This window comes from Pelophylax lessonae (genome assembly GCF_965119305.1).
Source record: "Pelophylax lessonae genome assembly, chromosome: 2".
Classification (NCBI taxonomy): Eukaryota; Metazoa; Chordata; class Amphibia; order Anura; family Ranidae; genus Pelophylax; species Pelophylax lessonae.
The window spans coordinates 566045230-566062219 of NC_138769.1; the positions used below are offsets into that span (position 1 = coordinate 566045230).

Sequence of the window (16990 nt, forward strand, 5' to 3'; positions counted from 1 at the left end):
ACTGTAAGATTCTGGTACCTTCGGTACCCTTCCAGCCCATTTCTTCCGCATATAGCTACCTGTCCCTTTAACTCTCATGACGTCATCACTAGGCGCCGCTCTGAGCGGCTATTTCAATCGCCGGCTTTCACTCACAAGGTGTTCGTGCAAACCGCTTGTTATACAGCCTTGTCTGACGCTGCCGAAGCCTCCAGCTATTTCCCCAGTATCTGGATAGACCGGAGTCTCGCTACTTGATCCTGTATCTCGCTACTGATCCTGTATCTCGCTACCTGATCCTTATCTCATTACCGAACCCCTCATCTCTCTAAACCAACTAGTGATAAGTACCCCACAGGGGATTCCTTCCTATCAACTTACACTATCTACTCTTGCATACTAAAGACTGTTGCTATCTATGCATTACTATTTCTATCATCTGCACTGTTACATAGATTGCTAGCTCTTGAGTCTACTACCATCTATATCCTTGCACTGAGTTAGCAATTCCTGTACACTTCATCTGCTGTCCCCTACCACCTGTTATTTGTACATGATTGCTAACCTATCTGCATACTATCTATCACCACCTGCTAACACTCCTGAACATTACTATTGAGTGCCTATCATTGCTATCACTACTCACGCCTGTCCTTTCAGCACATCACCTCTATACTATCGTATACAACCTATCACTCCAGGAACATCTTATCTGAGTGTCTGTATATTTGCATGCTGAGGCAGGCTGGGCCACAATGATGAGTCTGGAGAGTTGGATATGGTAATTCAACACATCTCTACACGACTACTGAGTGGAAATTCTGCAGCTGCAAATCCAGTTCACTAAACAAACGCCGGAGCGTTACACCCTGCTTGTCAAAGCCTGCATTGCTAGCTATGGGCACCTGGAGTAAATGCGGTGCATCTCTTAGGGCACCAGTTCTTGATGCCACGACTGCTCGCCATTTTTTAACATTTAGCTGATTTGATTGCTTTAGCAACCACTGGCTTCTGTACCCACCTGCCTGTCAAACCTTGAATTAGAGCAAAAAATACATAGCCAAAGGCACTCCTAAGATCCTCTTTGGCTCTGACATGTTATAAGACACAGATGAGCAGAGCCTATGAGGACAGATTCACTCTGCCAGGCACCGCTGTATCTGAGGTCTGGTTAGTTCAAGCCTGGGGGGGTAAATTTGTGCTGGGGTGATAATGGCTAAGGGGGAGATGTTTTTTGTGTGTTTTGTCCTGTTTATGCCGGGGGTTAAAGGCATTTTCCCAAGTGATAATTTAAATATAAGTGGTATGGAAGTTTAAACACTTGCCGACTGCCGCATGACTATATACTGCTCCAGTCAGCCCCCTACAGGCAAAGTGACGTACCAGTATGTCGCTCGCCCACGAGCCTGTAGGGGGCGAGCGAGCTCCGCCGGTGGCACGCTCCCGCCCCCGCTTGTTCCCTGCCATCCCCGAGCGTGTGACCGGCGGCTCCAATGTCCGCCGGCCACTCGCAATCTCCCGCAGGAGAGGGAGAAAGACAGACGGCTGATGTAAACACAGCCGTCTGTCATTCTCCCTTAGATCATCACTGAGGCTATACGATCCTGCTATGTAGGATCATATGTCTCTGTGATGATCTGATGAACCACGCCCCCTGACAGTTAGAATCACGCCCCTAGGGACACACTTAACACCTTGATCACCAATAAAGTTATCCCTTTCCCTGCCAGTGTCATTTTGACAGTAACAGTGCATATTTATAGCACTGATTACTGTAGTAATGTCACTGGTACTGCCAAAAGTGTCATAAATGTCAGTCAGGAGTCTGATCTGTCCGCCGCAATGTCACAGTCCCGCAAAAAAAAATCGCAGATCGCCGCCATTACTCGTTAAAAAAAAAAAAAGTAAAAATGACAAAAATTACATAAATCTTTCCCGTAGTTGGTAAATGCAATAACTTTTGTGCAAACCAATCAAAATACGCTTATTGGGATTTTTTTTTACCAAAAATATGTAGCAGAAAACAAATTGGCCTAAAATGTTAAAAAATTTTGATTTTTACATTTTTTTTGAAGAATTTCATATAAAAAAAAATATGTGAAAAATATTGTTATTTTTTCAAAATTGTCGCTTTTTTTTGTTTATAGCGCAAAAAATAAAAATGGCACAGGTGATCATATACCACCCGAAGAAAGCTCTGTTTGTGGGAAAAAAAAGAACGTCAATTTCATTTTGGTACAGCGTCCCACGGCCGCGCAATTGTCTGTTAAAGTCACGCAGTGCAGAATCGCAAAATAGGCCCTGGTCTTTGAGCAGCCAAATCCTCCGGGGCTTAAGTGGTTAACATGGCACCAGATCATGCATTCATTTTCCATCATCTCGTCTCTTTAACCACTACCTTGCTGTCTGTCTGTCTGTCTGTCTGCAACTGTCATCATGCAATACTCTGCATTGTCACAAATGAAAATGATATTTAATCACTGCCTTGCTGTCTGTCTGTAGCTGACATACTGCAACCTTCTATATTATGATCAATGGTACATTGTTAAACTACTGCCTTGCTGTCTGTCAGAAACTATCATCTTGCAATCCTCTGTATTATCACAAATGATACAATTATTTAACCACTTCCCTGCTGTTTGCCTGCCACCTTCATCCTGCAATCCTCTTTATTGTTACATTAATTTAATTGGTAAAAGCCTTTCAAACTCCTAGTAAAGTAGTCTGCAGCTGACAATATGGACAGTACACAGTGATGTTCACATTATCAAAACATGAAGAGTTTGTGTTGTGTTGCGTCGCATTCCTGCGCTTCAAAAATGAAGCTTCTAGTGGCGCTTGGAAGAAGTTGAAGCATTTCAACTCTTTCTATTCAAGTCTATGGTAATGCACAATAGACACACCTCCATGTGTTTGCGATGCATTTGCAGAGCTGTAGACCTTGTTCACGGCAGTCAAGAAAAATCCTAGGCATCTGGGATACGTTTTTAACGCTCCTAAAATGTGTGTCAAACACGCATAGAGCGTTTGGGGAGTGTTTTTAACTCGCCTTTAACATGTGTGAAACGCGTTGCACATTCAACAAACAACTCGCATTATTGCTATAGGCGGGTTGGTTAAGCATCATTATTTTGAGCAAGTGTGAACAAGGCCTTACTGACATGCAAAGCTTATCTGCTATCTGTAGTGGTACAGATTTGCAAAGCTTATCTGTTATCTGCAGTGTTACAGACATTTGATCCTTTCTTACCTTGCTTTTTCAATGGTCTTTTCAAAGGTTTGGCAGCTTTAGGCATCTCATTCTAGCTCCAGTTCCAGAATATCTGTGCCTCCAGCATCCCCTGCACTCCAGGGACTGTAACCCCTGTGTACCATCAATTGAGCTTACACATGGCTGAGGGCTCATGTGACAGCAACAGGCCAGTAGCCAAGAACCTGTGATGTGTCACATGCTCCTGACAGAGGTGTAACCTAGAACCTTCAGGGACCCGCTGCAAGAAACCATGAAGGGCCCCCCGGACCCCTGGCCGCCCCTTCCCTTCAAGCCTGGAGCTCTTCCCACTGATCCTGGGGCCCTTTACTCTCATTGTGGGGGCCCTTTATTACGGTCCCGCAGTGGGACCCTTTCACAAGTTCTGCAGTGGTCCTCCTTCCTGCCATCTTAAGGCCTCCCCATGGTGGTGGAATGCCAGTGCCCGGTTGCAAGTGTGACCTTTGCGATCCTGGAAGTTCCCCCACTGGTGTCAGTAGTTTTTATTTTTTGGTATTTTCATTGTATTATTTTTTATCATTTTATTTTATTTTTTTACAATGTCACTGACTATGACTCTGTCCATTCAGAAAAGGAAGGAGCTGGTAAATTACAAATTTACCGACCCCTTTCCGGTTCTCTTTTGTCACACATCCCCTGCAGCAGCCGGCAGGAGAGGGGAGGGAGCACAGTGGGGGGGGGGGGGGGGTTAAGCACAGTAGGGGGGGGGGGAACCAGGGGAGCACACAGGGGCCCAGAGACAGCAGAACACAAGTGAACTGGATAGGAGGAGTGGCGGGGGCAGCATACAGAGGAACCAATATCCTCCATTTTCCTCCTGCAGCTACAGGAGGAAAAAGGAGGACAGTGATTTCTCTACATGCTGCCCCCACCACCCCTCCTATCCAGGTTTACAGGGGAGCCGCACAGGGCCCCTGGAGCATGGGGCCCGGTTGCAATTGCAACCCCTGCAACCCCTGTAGTTACGCCCCTGCCCGGCATACACCACATTTATGTTTTTTTTTTTAATTACACTGTTCTTACATGCTGTTGCCTATAAAATGTTATGCTCTATATTCTGCAACTTGTAGCAGTTCTCGGTTTTGTACTAGTGCTTCATTCACAGATTCTTACACATAGGTTTATATTCCTACAGACTCTTACGTTAATAAACTTGTTGACCGGCAGTTGTTCTTGTCCTTCAGATATTGTGTAGAAGAGAAGATTGGTGAGGCGATGTAAAACAGTGTTGCTGGCAATTCTGAAATTAGAAAGACAAAAAATAAAACGTACATGCGTTAAATTTTATACAGATGTCCTCTGTTTTTTTTGATAATGCATTGTATTTTCACAGCCCAAAAATACTTTAGAGATGCCAACACTTCAGCACTTCAAAGAAGAATGTTACTTACCTACAGCCAAGAAGTGTCAGCTATGACTGGAGGTTAATGTTCATATTAAACAAACAATACTGAATCACATGCATTCTTTTACACATTGATATAAACCAAACTGGGAATTTTATAATACAGAAAGACATAAACAAAAGAGTGTTAGCATGTTAAAAGCCTTTAGCACAAACTAGGAGATTTCACTTTTAAGCATAAGAAAAATAAAATGACAATTATACAATAAAGGGCATATAAACATTAAAGTGTATCTAAAACCAAACAACAAAATGTAATATATTTCAGCATACCAGTCCTTAGATGTGGTGGCTGTATTTGTTTTATTTACTTAGACTAAGACAATTTCCAGCAAGAACAGAAAATACCTGTTTATCTTGCCAGAAATGCAGTGTCCCCGTCACATCCTAAGAGCAGAAAAGAAAGCAAAGTCATTTTATGTTTCTTATAATCCCATCATCGCTTATGTAATAAACAAAGGCAGATATGATTGGCAACCAAGACTCCCTCCACAGATACAGTGGATACAGCGGAGAAATGAGTATAGCCATCCAGGGACAAGAAATGTGTTACTGGTAGAATTACCAGGTGAATATGAGGCATTAAAAAGAAAAAAACAAAAATACAACCAAGGTAGCCACCACATCAAAAGATTGGTAAGTTGCAATATATGAATTTTTTGGGGGTTTGGAAAAACTTTAAAGTGGAAGTTCAGCCTAAAACTAAAATCTCTAAATCTACTTGCAGCCACAATCTAAGACAAACCTTTCTAGACCTGTAAAGCAAAAATCAGTATACATACCTTTTCTGAGGCTACTCCGGTCCGGGCTCCAGCGGCGAAAGCACTGTGCAGGCCACAGCCGATAACAGCTGAGAAATGCCTGGGAAGTGACGTTACCCATAGAGTTACTATGGTGCTTCTATTGTCTTTTCGACACTAAGCCACACAGAGAAACCGCCGCTGACAACTCAGCGTGGAACCAGACCAGATCGCCGGCATAAAAGGTATGTAAAGTAAAATCTTGGATTGAGTGCGCTTTGCAAGACAAGCAAATTTTTTTTATAAATTTTGACTTGATGAACAAGCGATGTCTTGATCTCCAAGTAGTGTCACGTCACAACTGAGTATAAAAGAGAAGAGAGGTGCCTCTAAGTGTAGCAATATGGTTACATTTAATGAAGGTACAATATTTAGCAACTCACATGGTTGATGATTAAAACAGGCACATCCAAGTAGGCAGGCATCCGGGGTAAAGCTGTCAACATATATCTAAAGGGATTTTATAAGTGCAACAGATGCCAAGTGTGCCATCTGAACTGCATTAGGCAGAAAAACACCAAAGAATTTATCTCTACCAGCAATGGCAAGACTTTCAAGATCAGCCCCTTTGTCTCCTGCACGAGTACTGGGGTTGTATATCTGCTCCAGTGCCCGTGCGGGCTACAATATATAGGACGGACTAAACGTCCTCTGAATGTCCGTCTTAATGAGCACATTGCGAACATACGCAAGGGTTTTGACAGACATTCGGTTTCCAAACATTTTTTGACAGCACATAATAAGGACCCGAGGAATGTGATGTTTCTGGGGATTGATAAATTTTCCCCTAACTGGAGAGGCGAGCCTTTAGTACGGAGCATCTCCAAAATGGAGATGTCCTGGATCCATAGGGTTAGAACTTATATGCCGTATGGACACAATGTTGATACTGATGTCAATGCATTCATTGACACAGCTTAATAGGTATGGCAATTTTGACGTTTTTCAAGGCCAGCGTTATATCATTCCCTTTGGGGATGACTGATTTGTTTGTATAGTAATTTTACATTTTAAATTTGGTTCTTGATTCTGCTTTTTTAGTTAAAATTTGAATGCATTTAATATACATATTTATATGTTTACTCAATTGGTTTTAGATTAATTGTTTATTAGCATGTATTATGGTTATTTTAATATGTAAATTATTTAAAATATTTAATATGTTTATTTTTATATATTTTTTTCAATATATGAATTGTGGTAATTGCGAGGTACCACACTTTATGTTTCCGATATCTTTATGATGGAATTTGAATCAACATTTAACAGACTGTGTTTGTCAGTGGGTGGCATTACTAGTCACCACACTGAATGTTTTTAACCACTTTACAACCGGAGGATTTTGCTGTCTTCCGTCCAGGCCACTTTTTGCGATTCGGCGCTGTGCGACTTCAACTGACAATTGCGCGGTCGTGCGACGCCGTACCCAAACGAAATTTACGTCCTTTTTTTCCCACAAACAGAGCTTTCTTTTGGTGGTATTTGATCACCTGTGCGATTTTTACTTTTTGCGCTATAAACAAAAAAAGAGCGTTTATTTTGAAAAAATAACAATATTTTTCACATTTTTTTATATGAAATTCCCCCCAAAAAAGATGTAAAAACCAATTTTTTTAAAAGTTTTTGGCCAATTTGTTTTATGCTACATATGTTTGGTACAAAAAATCGCAATAAGCGTATTTTGATTGGTTTGCGCAAAAGTTATTGCGTTTACTAACAAAGGGAAAGATTTCTGTCATTTTTGGTGTTTTTTTTTTAACGCGTAATGGCGGCGATCTGCGATTTTTTTTGCGGGACTGCGACATTGCGGCGGACAGACCGGACCCCTGACTGACATTTTTGACACTTTTGGGGGTACCAGTGACATTACTGCAGTAATCAGTGCTATATATATGCACTGTTACTGTAAAAATGACACTGGCAGGGAAGGGGTTAATTTTATTGGAGAGGGAGGGGTTAATGTATGCCTGGTGCTTACTGACGTGTAGGGGGGGAGGTGACTATGTGATTCATGGACAGATCGGATGTCCAGCTATGCTGAACAGTCCGATCTGTCACTCCCTGTCACTATGGAGATCCGCCCGCTGTGTTTACACACAGCGGGCGGATCTCCAGACTCGATCCCCGACGATCGGGTAAGAGCAGCGGCGATCGCCGCTGCTCCTCCCCTGGCCCGACTCCCGCTGTGAATGAAAACAGCGGGAGCGAGCCTCCGGCGGCGCGCAAGCGCCGCCCAGAAGGGGAGGAGTCCAGTCACGTTAATACTACGTGGCTGGACGGGAACGAGCCACTCTGCCGCAGTAGTATTAACGTGAGCGGTTGCAAAGTGGTTAATATACATTCATACATATTTATACATTTATTATTTATATTTTTTAATTGGTTTCAGATTGAGTATATATTATGGTTACTTTAACACTCCTAACATTTAATAGGTTTATAAATTGGGTATCTGTCATTATATGAATTGTGGTGACCGTGAGGTACTACACTTTAGGTGACCGATTCCTATATGATTGAATTAGAATTAACATTGAGCGGACACCTGTGTTTGCTAGCAGGTGCCGCTATTAATTACCTAGTTTTTCAATTCAGGTTTGGAATCAATTTCAGGTTCGATTACTGGGGATTAATTTATAACACACAATTTTTATATATCGCATTTAAGTGGCAATTAATGATGGTTTGTCCATTGTCAGGGCAATACTGCTGTCTATACCTCAGTTATGATGGCGGATTGATCCGCCCTGGATGGTCACATGGGGTGTGAATCCTTCTGTATATAAACGGTGTCGTACCTTGAAAACGTCATATCTGACGAAACGTGCGTCGGTCGCGGCGTGCTGACGTCACCTGCTAGTGATGAGGACGGGCGGAGAAGCCGACCGGCCGGCGGCTTATCTCAATCCATGCTCTATCCACGCTTTGATTCTTCTTAATTTTGTAAGTTGCTTTCCTTTGTTTATGAATAAAATCTAGTGGTTTTACACTATCAAGCGCTTTGTTTTTCCATACCATTATTGGGATTTGGAGTGACCGCTCAACCAGCTGCCTGTCCTGAGGATCATCCATGGGATTTTTGGCTTACATCCTATCATTATTTGGTAAGAGGCAGTGGTGTTGGGAGTGGTCCTTTTGACTTGGTGGTTTCCGTTTGTCATTTCTCTCCTCTGCCCTTCACATTTTGACATCTGGTAAGCATTTGGGATATAAGGGTGTCGGTGTTCTCACTTGCATTCTGGTATCTGGCTGGCTCTGGTGATGGTGTGCACTTCCTAGGGTGATATATCAATGCCAAAACAATATTATGCTATGGATGTTTTCAATTTCTTTCCACATATAATTGCCACTCAACATTGAGATGATTATGAGTTCGCTGATCTGAGGCTGGTGGATCCAATATACATCTGTGTTTTTGGGGCGAATTCTTTCTCTATATCTGGTAAGGAGACTACATGATTATTGTCCTATTTTCTCTGACTTTGGGATTCCGGATTTTGGACTGCGTCTGATATTTGGACATTACCCTTGATATTTATGAGGACATTCATTTGTGGTTATAACATCAGTCATTGTGTCTTTCTTTGGCATCATCTGTCATTATAGCACAATCTAGCGCAACTTAGCTCCATTTATGTCCACATATATCGCCCTCCACGCCACCATCAACGTCATCCCTTCACACATCGCTCCACGAGCACGTCAAGCCTTGCTTTCAGAACGCTCTACTGCAGGGTAGTCTTCCCAGCCATGACTTCAGACTGACGGTTTCTAATCCCCTTGTGGAGGCTGCCATTTGTTGATGGACATTTTATGGTTACACAACCTATCACATTGCTATAATCTTTTTATATAGACTATAAACTGAAGGATTTATAAATAAATGATTTTGGATTTCTTATGGGGAAATGTGCTTTGATATACGAGTGCTTTGGATTACAAGCATAGTTCCGGAACAAATTATGCTTGCAATCCACGGTATTACTGTATAGCAATTTTTGCTTTACAGGGCTGGATATGGTTAGTCTTAGATCGTGGCTGCCAGTAGATTTAGAGATTTTAGCTTTAGGCTTAACTTCTTCTTTAAGACTTAACTTCAGTTATAGGGAATATATAGTCTTTGCAAGGTTTTTATGTTAGTTATACTTGTGTATGTACTGTATGTATTAACAGGGGCAGACTGGCAACTTTCGGCCAAGGGGGCAAGTACAAACCAGAGGCCCATGGTGCAGCAATTTGGCCCCCTCCCACATTCACTCACCCCCCTCCCACTCTCCCAATCCTCCTCCGGACCTCCATTCCAAGCTGAAGCCCTGCTCCAGATACTCTCTACTTACCTGATGAATCCGGGTTTCTGATCTGGCCAGAAGAGAGAAGGTTGGCGGGAGTTGGAACAGCTCGGATGGGGCTGGCCGGGGCAGAAGAGTCTCCAGTGGGGCATAGAACCGGCCGCTGCTCAGACACAGTTACACCATCCATGCTGAGGGGGGAGGCCTGCGCTTTGTCCTTGTCTTTAACCTGCACTCGGTAGGTCAGCGGTGGGGACTTTTTACTTCTCTTCACCAGGAATCCTTTAGGCATGTCTGTGGAAGAAGCGGTGCAGCCTTTTTACAGGACATCAGAGCGGCCCAGGGGGCAATTGCCCCCCTGCCCCCTGGCCCAGTCCTCCCATGAAAGAGCAAAAATTGTATGCAGAGAACTGCATCACAGACCAACATAGTAAAAAATAGTTTTTATTGTTAGATTATAAAATATATAGAAAGACATATAAACATTACATCCATCTAGAAAATAAATACGTATAAAAATTGGTACCCATTACATCACAGAGAGTATGACAATTGTGCGGCCACCTATAATATTTCATTGGGCTGGCTGCCATACATCATGTGTAGACACCTAACATGTTTCAGACTGATACTGTAGAGTCCTTTTTCAGAGGTGCAGCAGTGGGTATTGTTATTTTCTAGCATGCAAATGTGTGCTGTAAGTAACATAATTATGACTAACTATGGTAATAATGTATATGTGTCATCAAAATGTAATAATATCACAGTCAAAACATTACATAGGCTACATTATACTTACAAAGTTCAACAGAAACATTGCACATCATAGCTGAATAGGAAATAGCTACCACCAGGTGGTCATGTATGACCCCCTGTAGGCAGTGGTGTATTTAGGTTTTGTGCTGCCCTAGGCCTGACTTAACTTGTGCACCCCCTAATTTACATATGACCCACCCCTACCTGTAAAGGCCACACCCCTTACTATTTATGACCCGCCCTGTCATCTGTGAACCACAGACCACAAGTCTATCGGTGCCCATCAGCGTAGCCTTATAGGTGCAGCCTCATCACTGACTGCTTTATGGGGGTGTCAGACTGATTTGCCTCCTGGACTCTGCCCTCTGGCCCAATTCACCCCATAAGATTCGCACTATACTAAAAGTGTAGCCCAAGCCGGCGGGGACCCTTTTCGTGCGGGACTCGGGAGGAGGCTGTTTTTTTTTTTTCGTGCAGGGTGCAGCTTTTTTGCTGCCCCCCTGCAAAGTGCCGCCCTAGGCCTGGGCCTTGTTGGCCTAGGCCAAGATACAGCACTGCCTGTAGGTGTAAACCAGCAGGTCCCAGGAAGAGTGGAGCCGCAGTCACAAGGGCCCAAAATCGGATAAACCACCTGTACACCAACAGCCAGGTATATCACCTATAATAAAATATATAGGTAATATAAAGGCTCATAAGAAAAAAAGGGTATTGAAAAGATCAGCTGGATGTTGCAGAGAAAAGTAATAGATACATATTCTGCATTCTATTGAAAGGGAAAGCAGGTTTAATGGCTGCAAAGGGAGTGTTAGCACCTATACAGGTAACCATCTCCACCTTTGGAATAGCCATTATATACTGTAAATTAAAGAACCGTAGAAAAAGGTGGGGGTTTACAATGTAGTCAGATCATACCTGTCTCTTAAGTCACACCAATGTTTGTTCATCAGTCCCATTCACCATTGACTCCATGCAGTCTGGACTGACCTCTGGGGAGTGATGGTTATATGTCTTACCCTCAGTGATAATTATTACTTAGGCAGATTGACGATGTAAATCAGCTGGCCACTGGTGTAATCGTCGCGCTCATCGTCCTGGCAACGAGCTGCGAGAGGATCCTTCGGTGAGTTGACAAACGGTGCGGGCCCTCCCCTGTCCGTCCGCGCTCCAAGCTGGAGTGCAAACAGAAAGAGTGCCGCACATCTCATTTAGAGGCCTTTCATTCTTGAAGGCCTACCAGAAGGTCCACCTATGCTCCACAAAGGGAGCAGAGGGGCCCTTTGTGCTACGGCTGGTGCAATCTACCACTTTCCACATGAACCCCCTGGTCCACCCAAGGGTCTCCATCATGTCCATCCATCCCGGGGCGGAAAAAAGTACAATACGTCAAATGCACAAGAATATGTATCCAAGAGGGTTAATACTGATTGCTATAGACAATAAGAGGGCCATGTTGACTGAATAATACTCTTAAATTGAATACAAAATAAAATGAATATGGTTACGATTTTACATAAAGATTAACGTACATTTTTATGTGCAATTTAATCAAATCGCAAAAAAAGAAAGAGATAAGAAAATAGAAAGATATATGTTCTGTCTCAGCATCGATTGTACCTGTGACCTTCTTGTAGACCCCCAGTCTGAAAGTGTGTGCAGCAGGTTGAATGATGGCTTTAACAGATAGTTTACTCAATGAATAAAGACTCCAGAGGTGTTCTCCAATGCTTCTTTATGCTTCAAGTTAGCAAAGGCATAAACATAGAGGCTTTTCCATAGGTAAATTTACAATGAAGTTACACAGCTTCCACACTCTGCAGTCTCCTCATAACAACTAAACAAAATGGTAGATACAGCAGGAAAATGGAGATGGGAGAAACCATCTAGCCAGAAACAGCAGGGGTGCAAGGAAGATACCCATAACATAGCATAACATAACATGTAATAACAACTGCTAGACAGTTAAAGCTGCGTGGCAGCACACTCCCCGCCTGGTATCGTGAGATACCACTACACAATTATTTTCCATAAACATACAATTAACATTGCATACAGTAGAATGCTATGTAGCCCTCTCCTCTAAGCTAACTATGCTAGAGGTCTAAGTGACTCCTACACATAACACTGAATCAGAATTTTTTGGAAGCAGGCATAATTAGGACTGTCTCAGTGACTGGTCTCAGGAAGGTTTTTGGGCTCCCGTCCTTTACAATCCTGACTTCCACACTTCGGACCTTTCCATCATCACTAGCAATGGCCTTTGAAATAACTCCAACTGGCCACTGGATCCGATTGGTTTGCTTTTCTTTTAGAAGAACCAGGTCCCCTTCCTTTAAGTTAGGCTTCTGGGTTTGCCACTTTTTACGTCCTTGAAGAAGTGTGAGGTATTCCCTCCTCCATCTGTCCCAGAAACAATCTGCAAGGTATTGAGCATATCTCCATTGACGTTTATATATGTCCTTTTCATCAAAGATGTTGTTTGGCGCTGGGATCTGTCCAATTTTCCGGCTCAATAATGCAGCTGGAGTTAAAACAGTTGGACATTCTGGGTCTGTGGATACAGCTGTCAGCGGTCTTGAGTTGATTATTGCTGCGACCTCAGCAAGGAATGTAGTAAGTACTTCATGGGTAAGGCGTGAAGAACTCACATCAAGCAACATAGAATCCAGTATGCGCCTTGCCATCCCAATCATACGTTCCCATGCTCCGCCCATTTGTGAAGCGTGTGGTGGGTTGAATTTCCACATGCAGCCTAGATCACTCAAATAATTTCCAACTTGGTGTCGGTCGATCTGTAACTCTTTGCAAGCACCAATGAAATTAGTTCCACAATCTGATCTCAACATCTTCACGGGACCTCTTAGAGCAAGAAATCTCCTTAGAGCATTGATAAAGCTCGAAGTATCCATTGACTCGATTACTTCGATATGCACAGCTCTTACAGTTAAGCAAGTGAACATTACAGCCCATCTTTTGCTGTTGACTTGACCACCACGACTTCTTCTAGCCGTTACTGTCCATGGTCCAAACACATCCATTCCGACATATGCAAAGGGTGTATCTTCACTCAGTCTGTCTGCAGGTAGGTCAGCCATCTGTTGAAACTGCTGTCTACCCCGTAACTTCTGACATTTAACACAGTTGTGAATGATCGTGGCTATTTGTCTTTTTCCTCCAACTATCCAGAACCCTGCAATTCTGACTGCACCTTCAGTGTAGTGTCTTCCTTGATGTTTGACTCTCTCATGGTAATGCTGTATAATCAATGTTCCCAAATGGTGGTTTCTTGGTATTATCAAGGGGTTCTGTTCCTTCCCTGGCAGGTTTGACCTTTTCAGTCTTCCACCGACTCGAAGCATGCCCTCGTTGTCGATCACTGGGTTCAGTGTGAATAGTGGGCTACATTTTGGGACTGGTCCATTGCCTCTTAAGCACTTAATCTCTTCCACAAAGACTTCTTCTTGCACACGACGTATGATGAACAGCTCAGCCCTCTCATACTCTAATGCGTTGGGTGACTCCTTACAGGTGTGCCATCCATGGCAAGAAGATGTCTGATTCGATTTGCGGAAAATCTGTGCAATATGAATAAATCGTGCTATAGTCTTCACCAACCGTTTCCAAGAGGAGAAACGTTCAAAACGTCTTACCTCCAAATTTCTTCTTGAGCAGATGTTGGAACTCAATGCTACAACTTCAGGCCGGATTTCCGGGTCAGTATCTGGATCCTCCAGGTGGAAATCGATATCTTCTTCTGAGTTTGTAGAAGACTGGTCCATTAAAAACTTGGGTCCTGAAAACCAGATGGTTTGTGTGAGGACAACTGCTGGCACTGACCTAGTAGCAATGTCTGCGGGATTCAAACCAGTCGGGACATAGTTCCATTGTTCAGGTCTACTGTTTTTCCTTATTCGTTCTACTCTGTTGGCCACATACACATAGAACCTTCTCACATTGTTGCATATATAACCAAGCACTACCTTGCTGTCAGTGTAGTACTTAATCTGATCGATTTCAATATCCATTTCATTTTGCAGGAATTCTGCGACTTCAACAGCTAGGGTCGCACCACACAATTCTAATCTTGGAATAGTGTGAGCAGGTTTTGTAGCTAACTTGGCTCTTCCTAGTAGAAACCCGACATGGGGTCTCCCGGACGGATCTATGATCTTGAGATAAGCCACAGCCGCTATGGCTTCGGTAGATGCATCACAAAAGATGTGAATCTCTTTCCTCAGACTTCTTGAAACTGAAGTGGGTGAATAGCAGCGTGGGATATTAAGTTCTTCCAGTACCTTCAAGGAGTTTCTCCAGTTCTCCCATTTAGGCAGTAGGTCTACTGGCAGAGGGGCATCCCAATCTGTCACTCTCTCAGTAAGCTGACGAAGTATGGATCTCCCTTGGACGGTAACTGGAGTCACAAAGCCTAGGGGATCGTAAAGGCTGTTAACAGTTGACAAGACTGCACGTCTGGTGAATGGCTTCTTAGCGTCAGAGACCTGAAAGGTGAATGTGTCTGAAGTTACATTCCAGAGAAGACCGAGACTTCTTTGCATGGGCAGGGAATCTACTCCCAAGTCCAAATTCTTCAAATCCTTAGCGTGATCTTCTGGATTGAAAGCCCTCATTACTTCGCTGCTATTAGATGCGATCTTATGAAGTCTCAAGTTAGCAGTCAACAGGAGCTGTTGGGTCCTTTTTATCAAATTGACGGCTTCTTCAGGTGTTGAGAAGGATTTCAGGCCATCGTCTACATAAAAATCTCTCTCAACGAATTGCCTGGTGTCAGATCCGAATTCCTTTTCACCTTCCTGCGCTGTTTTTCTCAGTCCATAAGTCGCCACGGCAGGAGATGGACTATTTCCAAAGACATGGACTCTCATGCGATAATCTATCACCTGATCATTAATGTCATTGTTGCGGTGCCACAAGAACCTGAGATAATTTCTGTGTTCCTCTTTGACTATGAAACAGTGGAACATCTGTTGGACGTCAGCTGTCACGGCAATTGGTTCCTTCCTGAACCGCATCAACACTCCTATAAGGTTGTTCGTTAGATTTGGACCAGTTAGAAGAACGTTATTTAAAGAGGTTCCCTGGAACTGAGCGCTTGAGTCAAAGACTATTCTGATTTGCCCCGGTTTACGAGGATGATAGACTCCAAAGGACGGAAGGTACCAGCATTCTTCACCTTTCTTAAGGTCTGGTGCTGGCTCAGCATGATGGTTATCTAAAATTTTCTGCATGAATGCTAGAAAGTGCTCTTGCATCTCAGGTTTGTTACGGAGAGTTTTCTTAAGTGCAGCAAATCTGGTTAAAGCTTGTTCTCGATTGTTAGGGAGAGTAAGCCTTGGTACTCGGAAGGGTAATGGAGCTACCCAACTGTTGGAATTGTCCTTGAAGAACTCTATATCCATAATCTTGATGAACTCCTTGTCTTCGACTGAAGGGGCAATCTTGTTGTCATCACGAGTAGTTTGGTACACTGAATCACCAAAGTCCTTTTGAGAAGTGAGCTTGCAGTTAATGCTTTGGAGTGCTTGATATGGAACTTCGTTTTTGAAATCAAGTCTTTCCTTCACGTAGTAGTGCAATGGACATTTCATCAATCGATAGGTAACATTAGTTTTGTAGGAAGCTACATCCAAGAGCTTGTGAGATTGGTCTAAACAGACTTCTCCTATTATCACCCATCCAAGATCAAGTTTCTGGGCCTGAGGAGCATCATCTGGACCGTTACATAACTCTCTTATTTTATGAACTCTAGGAATGTCTCTCCCTAGTAGAATCAAAATCTTAACATCCTTGTTAAGTGGTGGAATGTAGTTAGCAATGTGGCTCAAATGAGGGTGATGACGTGCAACCTCTGGTGTGGGGATTTCTTCTCTGTTGTTCGGTATCTGATCACATTCGATTAGAGTTGGAAGAGGAAACTCTGTGTCCTCATATTCTGATGCAACTATAAAGCCATGGGCTCTTCTTCCAGAAGTATTGACCTTTCCTGCACATGTCTGCAAGGTATAAGACCAGGTCTCTCCTTGAATGTTGAATAGGTCAAAGAATTCTGTACTGGCCAATGAGCGATTGCTCTGATCATCGAGTATGGCATACATTTTTATGGAATTTTGTGGACATCCTTCAGGAAAAACTCTTACAAGACATATCTTGCTACAATATATAAAAAAGGGGAAAAGAATCTGCGCTCGGACAACAAGAAATGAAAATAATATTGAGGATCCTGAAGATAAATGTGAAGGCAGCCAACTAAATGATAGATTACAAATCATATAGGCATATATAAAAGGTGTAGTAGCGCCAAACACTATAACTAAATAATAAACAATGTAGAGTGTCCACAATAAGTCCCAATAGTCCAAAAGAGATGAGAAGTAGTGGAGACCAATTCCCAATATCAGAGCCGTGCGGATGAAAAGAAGCCAACACCCAAGCGTGGAAATATGCCAACTGCTTACCAGATATTAGATGGATATGG

At 43.0% G+C, this 16990-nt stretch overlaps 2 protein-coding genes across 3 annotated transcripts in view; both read right to left on the minus strand.

The window, feature by feature from the left end:
- GLS2 (glutaminase 2) overlaps nucleotides 1-16990 on the minus strand; it is a 144282-nt gene that overhangs the window by 72764 nt on the left and 54528 nt on the right. For both annotated transcript variants that reach the window (XM_082246244.1, XM_082246243.1), the window contains exon 2: nucleotides 4394-4490. In XM_082246244.1, the coding sequence (XP_082102370.1) occupies nucleotides 4394-4490 (97 nt within the window). The remainder of the gene's footprint in view (nucleotides 1-4393; nucleotides 4491-16990) is intronic.
- Nucleotides 4854-15743, minus strand: LOC309546718 (uncharacterized protein; the record flags this gene model as incomplete). Its single annotated transcript, XM_082246422.1, has 3 exons — nucleotides 4854-4889; nucleotides 5004-5042; nucleotides 14478-15743. The coding sequence occupies 3 exons, from the start codon at nucleotides 15741-15743 to the stop codon at nucleotides 4854-4856; spliced, it is 1341 nt and encodes a 446-aa protein (XP_082102548.1).